We start from the raw sequence: 10,152 nt of genomic DNA, 5'->3' as shown, positions 1-10,152 counted from the left end.
GTTCCACCTTTCTCTGTGTGTAAAGTTGTGTTTTTCTAATGATAAAAACCCCAGGCATGTTTTCCTCTGCCTTTGTACTTTGTAGCAGCAGCTGTGTTGAAGCAGGACAGTATCTGGACTGTGTGTGTGTGTGTGTGTGTGTGTGTGTGTGTGTGTGCGTGCGCGCGCGCTCGCGTGTTGTCAGATGGTATCTGTGTGAGAGAGAGAGTGCAAGTCATTGTACAATGTTCGTATAGCCTATGCTCTGTGTGTTGACTATGGCCAGTATCTCTCTGTTTAAAGTCCTGTGGGATTTTAGGGAACAAATGAAAAAACAAGCACTGTTATCTGTTACGGAAACATGCGTCCCAATGCTGCTTTGACTCATCATTGTTAATCAAATGAAGGACACAGGAGCTTATCAAATATTGATGGGGTCAATGTGAGATATTGTACTTAAATAATGAAAGCTTCCCTGAAATGCAGTTATTGTTGATGTATCTGCATATTCAGGACTTCAAGGCTTTTACCATAGAGAGAGAGTTGAGGGGGGTCGAGTTTAGGCAGACAGATAGAGGGGAAAAGAGAGAAAGGATAGAGGAGATAGTGAGGGGAGAAGAAAGGTGAGGGGGAGAAGAGAGGCAAGGGCATAGTTGTGGTCTGAACATGCTAGCTCTTGTTAAGTTAAGGATGTGGGTACCAGTAGATATAACATGAGATCAGAGCAAGTCCTGGATGTTATCTCTCTACCTGTATTCATCTGTGTGTTTCTGGTCGCCTCTGTCTTGTTCTACCTCTGTTTGTCTTACCTTTCCTCGTCCTTCCCTCACAAACTTGGCTGTAATTTCTATTTTCCTTACTTGGCAGCACACATCTTTCCCTGTTCCAATTGTTACATTACAATGATTCAAATATAACCTTCGTTTAATTTTTTCATTTACAAATTTCAATCCAGTTAACATTAATGCATGACATTCGAAACATTGCATATAGCGACATCTGGTGGTGTGTTTTTGATACTGACAAGCAGCAGTGGTGGACGTGGCAATGACGTCAAGTTCCGGAAATGACCCGGATTCCAACTTTCACTCCACCGTCGGCTTGCTAAAAACATCGGAAGGTCCGCGAAGAAGGAGTATTGCTTCCAGTAAGATTAAACTGATTATACTAACCATGTAAACATAGATGACTACGTTTGATTTCAGATAGTAGTCCTAGAATGATTGAGTTATTTTAATTTATTCAAACAAAAAGACTAGCCACGTATGATCTGTGTTAGGTAGCTATGCTATGGCTAGTTAGCTCGAAATCAGCTGAGAATCTGGAGGCTTCTCGCGGGGGCGGCCCTTTAACTAGCATGCTAGTTTAGCTAGCTAGCTAATGAGCTCTGTGGCTTTATGAAAACGTGCGACAATAGCCATATATCTCTTATCAAACTGTCACTGTTGTCAGTGAAACCGTATGCCACTAGAGCCTTCGTTGGGGCTGTTATTGTGTGTGTGTGTGTGTGTGTGTGTGTGTGTGTGTGTGTGTGTGTGTGTGTGTGTGTGTGTGTGTGTGTGTGTGTGTGGGCACCGCTACAGCTATCTAGCTAAGCTATTCGGTTTTACGTAGTTATAAGGAGAGCTGGCTAATTAACCAACGTAGTCCCGCATAGTTGTTGGTACAACAGTGGTAGCCAGTCTAATCGAAATGGTGCTGAATCAATTTTATTCTGTTTCCGACACTTTCAGGTTCACATGACAGATAATGAACGGGAGCATCAATGGACACTAGGTAGCCACCTGGGGTTTGGGAGCAGTCCTCAACAGGTGTAGTGACCATTGCCGAGGATAACGGACCTGTCTCAAATAAGCCCACGATCCGTGATTTCTCCGATTCGCCCTTGTCGTGCTTTGTGTCGGTGAGGCTGCTGTGACACACCGGCGGCAGGATGACGTGCCGGGATCGCACCAACGAGTTCCAGTCCGCCTGCAAATCCCTCCAGGGCAGACAGGTATGTGAGAGATGTGATCTTGGGATGGTCCACTGATGAAGGGACAAAGAGCATCACCTGTACCAATATACGTTTATTCTCAGTCTCCTTCATGATGTATCCTGTAGATTATAATTCCCCTCTCCCTCTCCCTCTCTCTCTCTGTCTCTCCCAGAATGGTGTCCAGCCCAGTAAGCCAGCCCTCAGTGCTCTCAAACAGCGCAGTGACTTCACCCTTATGGCCAAGTGAGTCTCAGTGTCAGCCATCTCAGCAAAAGAATGCACCCGCCTACTTTTTTATCAACCCACTCTTTCTGGGGCACAATTGAATTATATGTTATCATTGTATTGCTGTTAGCGTTGCCAAGATGTTTTTCTGCAACCACCTTGGAATGTGGTTTGCTTCCTGCTGTCTTATCATTGTACTACCATAGGTAATTCTTACCATTAGGTTTTTTCATTGTAATCCTCTGTCACTGTTATTCAAATCCTCTTATATTTATACTCTTCCAGGAGAATTGGGAAAGACTTAAGTAACACATTTGCGAAAATGGAGAAGCTCACAATATGTAAGTCAGTGTTTGTCATTTCAACATCCATGGAAAAGCTCAGATATCCAGATGAATGTTTGTCAAAGTGATTGATACATGGTTGTTTTCATATTTCAGTGGCTAAAAGAAAATCTCTATTTGATGACAAGGCAGTGGAAATTGAGGAGTTAACCTACATCATTAAGCAGGTGAGCTATCATTGGTATTGTATACACTAATATAGAATAAATGTTACACTCGCACTCTAATATGACAGATACAGAAAAGCTGTCTACCTCCAGGTCGGTTTCCTGGAAGCAGATTGAGCCTAGACCTCGACTAAAATGCATCTTCAATGGAGGTCTTCGATTAAAAATGTTATGTAGTCCAAGACTAGATTAATCTGTGTCTGAGAAACCGGCCCCATATGTGACCAGTCAAGTAGAATCCCTCGGCTAGGAAACAAACCCAGCAGTTTATAACTGTCTCTGTGTGTCTGTCTGTCTTTTTAGCCTACACCCTGCCTCATGTCTTTCTTCTCTTTCATCTGTGTTCCCTCTCTCAGGACATTAACAGCCTGAATAAGCAGATAGCCCAGCTGCAGGATCTAGTGCGCTCCCGCGGAGCACCGGGAGGCCGACACACCCAGACTCATTCCACCACTATTGTGGTCTCCCTGCAGGTTGGAATGCCTCCATTATTGAAGCCACTGACTGGAGTTGGGATGTGTCATCCTTGTTGTTTTGAATTTGTAGCATGTTTGTATTGTCATTCTGCTGATTTTAATGCTTTCTCACCCTGTCTTCACCACATGTTATGAGATGAACTGTTGGCTAAGTCATAGAAGAAGAGACTGTAAAGATAGTTTAGCCATATGATATGAAATCATTTAACTCAGAATTCCAGAACACTCACCACCTCGTTTGGATACAAAAATGAATAAAGTCACCCGTGGCACTCTAGAATGTTGACAATTTGGGTGACTTTATTCACCCTTGGCACTAAGCAAGTTAAAGCTTCAAACCATGACTCAGTGGAATCAATAACCTTGTGTATTTATCTGTTACAGTCCAAACTTGCGTCAATGTCCAATGACTTCAAGTCAGTTCTAGAAGTAAGAACAGAGGTAAGTGGACAGCATTTTCCAGCATGTTATGTATTGCTACAATACGTCCAGGAATGTATTTTGTAACCTGCCTCAAACGATTTGTGATTACTCTGAAAGATTTAAAACTTGTCATGTTTACGCTCAAGTATTCTGTCACTTAGTGCCCTTAATTAGTCTTTTCTAAATTATACTTCTCTCTCTTTGTTTCTCTCTCTCTCTCTCTCTGTAGAACCTGAAACAGCAGCGTAGCAGGAGAGAGCAGTTCTCTCAGCCCCCTGTCGCCTCCTCACCTCTCCTCGCCAACAACTTCAGTAAGAAAACACACCTTTCCCCCAAACTTAGGCCACTATATAGTTTCTTCATAAATATCGCTATGAATTTTCTGAAGAGCATGCGTCTCTTTTCTGTCTTTTTGACGATCTTTGTTCTCTCCTCTCTCAGAGAGTTCAGTGTTGATGCAGGATGAGTCGCGGAGTATAGGGGAGGTCGCCATCGACATGGATTCGCAAGCCAACCCGCTTCAGCTCCAGCTCATTGATGAGCAGGTAGGTTAACACTGTGTGTGTGTGTGCGTGCATCTGCGCACACATTATTGTTTTATTACAATGCCATGTGTCTCTGTGGTTTAGGACTCGTACATCCAGAGCCGTGCAGACACCATGCAGAACATTGAGAGCACCATCGTGGAGCTGGGCTCCATCTTCCAGCAGCTGGCACACATGGTGAAGGAGCAGGAAGAGACCGTACAGAGGTGAGAGAGGGGATAAGAGAGACTCTAGATTGAGGGAGGGAGGATGGAAAATCGAGGAAAGAGAGCATGAAAGAGTGGGGAGAGGGGGAGAGAGAGCCTTGCTGAAGCTAGACCAATGTGGCACAGCGAGTGCTGCACACAGTGGTCTAGGAACCCACCTTTCCTCACTCTAATTAACTCTCATGTTAGCGGTCTATATTCAAGCCTGCCTCCGAGCGAGTCCATTGATTGGTTCTAACATACTTTGTATTTGCATTTGGTGCAGGCTTTTCGTTCCCTTATCCTTTCATTGGAGCACAAAGTTCCAGGAGTGGTTCTTAAAACAAACATGGTTTGTTCAATTAAAAAAGATACAGGGGTTACACCAACCAGCCTAGGGCACAGCCCCTTAGTTATCGACTCACCATGCCGACAACATCAACATGCCTCCCTATACTATGTAGTCAGGTACGGAGTACTATAGACTTCAAGTCACGCTTTAGCTAGGCTAGGTGAGAGATAACACTAGTTGAGAGTTAAAGGGTTGGTGTAGGATTTTTCAACATATAGTCAGATGGTTCCTTACATTCAAAGTAGTCTATGGGCCAGGATAAACTTTAATCCAGGGTTCAGAGTTGTTTAAATAGCCACTACTAAGGAACCATCTGACTATAAGTTTAAAAATCCTGAACCAACCCTTTAAAGGGAAGAGCCAAGGAAAGAATTTAGCCGAAGGAACGAAAGGGAGTAGAAAGCAGAGCTGGCTCCACCTATTTAAGGGCCCTAAGATAAATAAGTTGGGGGGTCCCCCAACTGGTAGAGAGGGTTAAAGGAGGTGTGGGGAAATTAGGTATTTGTGGTGTGGATATGAGATCTTTGAACACTGCACCTGGTCCAAAGCTGTGTATATTTCCCCCTCCTCAGGATCGATGCTAACGTGGAGGACACCCAGCTCAACGTGGAGGCAGCTCACTCAGAGATCCTCAAGTACTTCCAGTCTGTCTCTTCCAACCGCTGGCTCATGATCAAGATCTTCCTTGTCCTCATCGTCTTCTTCATCGTCTTTGTGGTCTTTCTCGCCTGAAGTGGGGAGAAACCACACAGGAGGAGGAGGAGGAAGAGGAGGGAGGTAGAAAAGGGATAAAACCTGGACTGAAACAAAGGAGGGGTTGTGACTGCAACCGCAGTGTAGGACAATGGGACCTGGTGGAATGTTTGTGGATGGTTTGGAGCTTTACATCCAGAAGACTAAGAAATTATAGTAGTCTGCCACCTAAAGCCTGAGAGTGATGTAACAGCCTCACTCTAATCGACCTATTCTCTACCTGTAGAGATAGATGGAATGACCCTAATAAAAAACACACTTTGAGCAGAATTCACGTTCTGTATGTTACTTTAGACTAATTGATTCATAAACATTTAATCAAAAATGGCTATTATTTAATGGTTTGATTCTGCAAACTAGTTTTGGTTTTTGGTTTATTTTTCCCCTCATGTTTTTGATGATTGATCGAAACAGGATGGACTTATTCAACTTCCTGTTGAAGTGAGGGCACGCACATCAGGCAGGAGTTGTTCTCATTGTGAAAGTCTTTGTTTTCCCCCTCTCTTTTTATGAAGGAGTGTCTGTGTCACTTGTCATAAACTAGCATTCATACAACGCATGAGTGAGAACTTCTTTTTAGTATTTCTTTTTGTCTCTTTTTGTTTTCTTTTTTTTGCTTTCAAGTTTCATTTGCCAAATGGGTACCCTTAAAGAAATGTGACAAGACACATTCTGTGGTCCAAGTAGTTGCTTTACGAAGGTACAGGCTATGGGGTAAAGGTGGTTAACTGAAGGGGACTTTCTCTGCATAACCCAATGAGAAATACAATGAGGACAGTCCAATCAGGACCTTTTGTGATAGTTTATGACTGGTATCATAACATTGCAATTTTGTCACATGCAATGACTATGGTTGGCCAGTTTACATGTCACGTGTCAGCTGCAGTTAGGCTGCAGGTCTCGGTGCTGTCATGACTTTGCAAAGTCACTCGTAAGTCATAACCTGTCGCAAGAACCTGTTATATAGGGCGTCATATAATTTCTATGATGGGGCAATGCAGGTAAGAAAGCACACTCTAGTGACGTGACTTTCACTACCAAAATTCTGCATCTTCTCCGCAACTGTCAGCTTGGACCTGACTGCTTAGATGCTCTCTGTCCTTTTCTCTTCATCTCTCTTTCTTTCTGAGGACAGACAGTTATTATGTACAGGCTATTATTTAATGACCAGAACTTTTTAAGAAAACACTCCTATTTTTCCCTCTCTTTTTTAGCCAAATGCCTTGACTTCAGTGTAAAAAGTGCAAATAGTGATGTGTTAAAAAAAAAAAAAAAAGTGCATATTAAAAGAACAATGGGGAAGTTGTGAAAAGGACTCTAATTTTCTATGATCCACTGATTTAATTACCTACACTGTTATAGAGAAGCCCAGCTAACCAAAGGGCTGAAATTAAAGCTATGCTATGTTGCGCACCAGAGTTTTGGGTCTACGCACACAGGAATCATTTTTAATGGTTCCACTAAAAAAGTGTCACTAGAAAATATTACAGTCTTGGACATCATGTTGAAAATAATAATGTTTATTAACACATTCCAAAATAAGTTCACTTTTACATGTACTCTTGTAGTCTTTTTTCCACATTCAGAACAGTCACAAATAAAAAAGAAACATTAGAAAGATGATGGTTGTCTTTTGCAGGCTATGATTCTACTTCTGCCTACAAGCCAGACTGTGATATATATGAGGTTGGAATGGTAATATGCAGAAAATACAGGCTTGAAGTGACCTCCCTCCATCTACTGGAAAAGCCTGTAGTAGTTCATGTTGTACCTTTTTACTCTCCCTCCTACCAGTCTCTTTTCTCCCCCTCTCCTTGCCTGTGCCCTCCATACCCATCACCCTCCCCTTTCTCTTTCTTCTCCTCTCCTACCTGCACATTATTTTCTTCCCTCTCTCTCTTTACCTCCCTTCTTCCTTCTCTCCTTCTCAGCTCTGTGAACTTTGCTCTGTGGGGATGATATCAGGCATGCTTAAGCTCCTCCCCCTCCTGGCGGCCTTAGCGTTGACAGTCGCCCCCTCTTCTGTCTCCTCATCATTGTACCACTCCACCTCCTCCTGCAGGTTGCCCCGTGACCCCCCCAATGCACTGCCCCTGAACGGAGTCATGCGGAACTTGGAGCGGAAAGAGACGAATGAGAGGCTCTTGCTGCGCTGTTTGTCGTAGTGGCCGGCCTGTGGCTCCATCTCGTCCTCCTTGCCCTCCACGTAGTCGCGCAGCACCGTGCGGAACAGCTTTGCCACCGCGTGCACCTCTGGCTCAATCTCTGTCACCTTCTTCCTGAAACTGGGGGTTTAAAAAAAAGGTCAAAGGTCAAATATGAATGTGCCCTGATCAGGGTTGTATAAAATACTTGGAAAATGTATTCAGGTACTGAATACTGAATACATGGCTCAAAATGTATTCAGTATTCAGAATTCTGAGTACTTTTTGGAATACTTTTTCATTTGTACACAGGAGCTTTCAAGAAAACACAGAAAATAATTGTTCAAAGAAGCATGGAAACATTGAAGAAATATTTCTCAACATATTTTGATTGGAAAAATCTTCAAGGGCCTGCAAATCATATCGCTGGTGAATAGAGGTGAACTTGTGCAGAATATTATATTTAGCATACAAAATAACTGATTTCATGGCTGAGTCAGGACAGGAGTGAATACTTAAGGACTAACTAGCACTGACTAGAGTCTTCTTCTTTTTTTGTAGCTGGTAAATAAAGTTAACATGCGACAGACATAGTTTTACCTGCTCTGTCTTGACAGAGCTCTCCGCATGACAGCAAGTTTGACTTTCCTCCACCTTCAGCCATCAGCGAGGGAGACTGCACAACTGTATCACTTTTTTTCACTCAGCTTAGCAGCTACTGTGCAGTTGTGAGATCGATTGTTGTTCTGTTATTCTGTATTGTACCAAAATACTGAATACTTCAAAATGTACTCTGAATAGGTATTCTGCATACATGTATAACAATACCTATACAACCCTGGCCCTGCTGTTGTCATGTCTAGACAGGAGAGAGGTACAGAGAGATAGAGATGGCCCCAGGTTCCCTGGACAATGAAGGGTGTATGGAGTCTGGACATATGGATATGTTTAACAACATATGGAGCTACAGTATTGAGGGATCATTAATCTCCTTTGTCTCACATCTATGGTCAGTATACGCACACGCACACCTCGCTGAGATAAGACATACAAGGGAAGTTTCTGGAACATAGATTAAGCCTAGTCCTGGACTAAATAGTATTTTCAATGCAGCATTGAATGTACTGTTTTGTCTAGGTTAATGCTTAATCTGTGTACGGCTCTTAGGGTACATTCCAATCGAGCAATAGGGATCTGCGCAGGGCACTAGTTGAACCCACTGTATTCAGGTGAATGTGATCAGGGATCTAGGGATTGGAATGTGCACCCTTACCTGGCAATGATGGGGCCACACTGTGCCGGCGGGACCCGGGCACACAGGTCCTGTAACTCCAGCAGGTCGCGGGGGGTCAGCTCGTAAGGCAGCACGGTGGGCATGGTCGCCAACCAGCTGTAGTCTGCTGAGGAGGAGCTGCTGAAGCGCCTGCGCCGGCCCTCCGTCATCCTCTCCAGGCGGATGCGCTCGGTGCGCTTGACCATGGCGCCCAGCTCCAGCATCAGCGTGTTGGTGACCAGCTCCTCGGCCGTGCGCTGCCCAGGGACCTTGGGCTCCAGAGAGAACACCGCCGACCAGGGAAGCATCTGGGGAGGGCAGGGGAGAGAGAGAGGATGGGGGGGGGGGATTAATTTTCATGAATACTGCACACTGATTCTCTCAGTAACACATTCATGTTACCAGTCTCGAGATAGAATATAGCTTAATTGGTAAACCTTTAAAGGGATCAAATATAATTCAGTGTGTTCAGTGTGTCACTTCAAAGTCAGTCAAATATCAGCACACTAGACTAATCAATGCAGGTACAAATAGCACTTGTTTATGAATAGGTAATACATATCATTACATGACCATATCTTTCAAGCAAGACATTACCCTTGCAAAAAGTTATGTTTGAGGTGAATTCTATCATGTGTATCCAAACCAAAGATGAAATACAGATAATAGTATAGCTTACCTTCACAAGATTCTAATAAGATTCTGGAAAAAAAAAGATTTTTGAATAGTCCTGTTTGATAGAAATCCTCTTCTCATCAAGACGCAGACAGAGCCATCACTAACAAAAGATGTATGAAGAATAGGCTGCAAAACCTAAATTGCTGAGAGGACATAGACACAACCACCTGCCTACCGTGCTACCTTGAAGGTCCGTGGTAGACAGTAGTGTGTACTGTATGTATGTGTGAGTGTTTGCGACATAATGAATGTAATCCCGTATTAATATAGAGTGATGACGGACAGGTCTTACTGACCTCATAAGCACACCTGGAGGAGTGTTTGCCATGTGTCTACTTGTGTGGCTGGTCAGTGAAGAAACCTCACAGCAGGGGTGTGGCTAATTCTCTTAAATAAGCATTTCTAATCCACCATCTGGGAATATAATACACACACAGATGATGGGTTTAAACAATGCAGCAAAAACAAAATTATGGTTACAATTATAGGCCTGGGATGCCTATAGAATGGGGGCTCAGATAATGGAGTGAAATAATTTGAGATACAAACTAGTTGGTAAAGTAGTTAATCAATTATGCAAGATGCACAATCATAAGTACAAGATTATAGTAAGGCCCAGACTGTCATGAT

The 10,152-nt window shown here is 43.4% G+C and overlaps 2 protein-coding genes across 2 annotated transcripts; one reads left to right on the top strand and one right to left on the bottom strand.

The window, feature by feature from the left end:
- Nucleotides 1–1,067: 1,067 nt before the first annotated feature.
- On the top strand, nucleotides 1,068–7,017 carry stx5a (syntaxin 5A). Its single transcript, XM_083685957.1, has 11 exons — nucleotides 1,068–1,126; nucleotides 1,713–1,975; nucleotides 2,130–2,200; nucleotides 2,468–2,523; nucleotides 2,623–2,693; nucleotides 3,050–3,166; nucleotides 3,554–3,610; nucleotides 3,822–3,903; nucleotides 4,034–4,137; nucleotides 4,222–4,343; nucleotides 5,247–7,017. Exons 2-11 carry the CDS (start codon nucleotides 1,913–1,915, stop codon nucleotides 5,404–5,406), a joined length of 903 nt encoding a protein of 300 aa, XP_083542083.1. The 5' UTR covers nucleotides 1,068–1,126; nucleotides 1,713–1,912; the 3' UTR covers nucleotides 5,407–7,017.
- Nucleotides 7,018–7,354: 337 nt separating this feature from the next.
- LOC310815987 (protein RD3) lies at nucleotides 7,355–9,152 on the bottom strand (the record flags this gene model as incomplete). The annotated part of the gene is made up of 2 exons (XM_083685965.1): nucleotides 7,355–7,712; nucleotides 8,845–9,152. 2 exons carry the CDS (start codon nucleotides 9,150–9,152, stop codon nucleotides 7,355–7,357), a joined length of 666 nt encoding a protein of 221 aa, XP_083542091.1.
- Nucleotides 9,153–10,152: the final 1,000 nt, after the last annotated feature.

Source organism: Argentina silus, assembly GCF_951799395.1.
Source record: "Argentina silus genome assembly, chromosome: 15".
Classification (NCBI taxonomy): Eukaryota; Metazoa; Chordata; class Actinopteri; order Argentiniformes; family Argentinidae; genus Argentina; species Argentina silus.
The sequence above is the reverse complement of the archived record's forward strand: the minus strand, read 5'-3'. Positions and strand labels throughout refer to the sequence as shown.

Excerpts from the sequence above, each read along its gene's own strand:
- stx5a (XM_083685957.1), top strand. The coding sequence starts at position 1,913 with ATGACGTGCCGGGATCGCACCAACGAGTTCCAGTCCGCCTGCAAATCC. Across the intron at positions 2,524-2,622 it reads AATGGAGAAGCTCACAATAT|TGGCTAAAAGAAAATCTCTA; the intron begins GTAAGTCAGTGT and ends TTCATATTTCAG. Across the intron at positions 2,694-3,049 it reads TAACCTACATCATTAAGCAG|GACATTAACAGCCTGAATAA; the intron begins GTGAGCTATCAT and ends TCCCTCTCTCAG.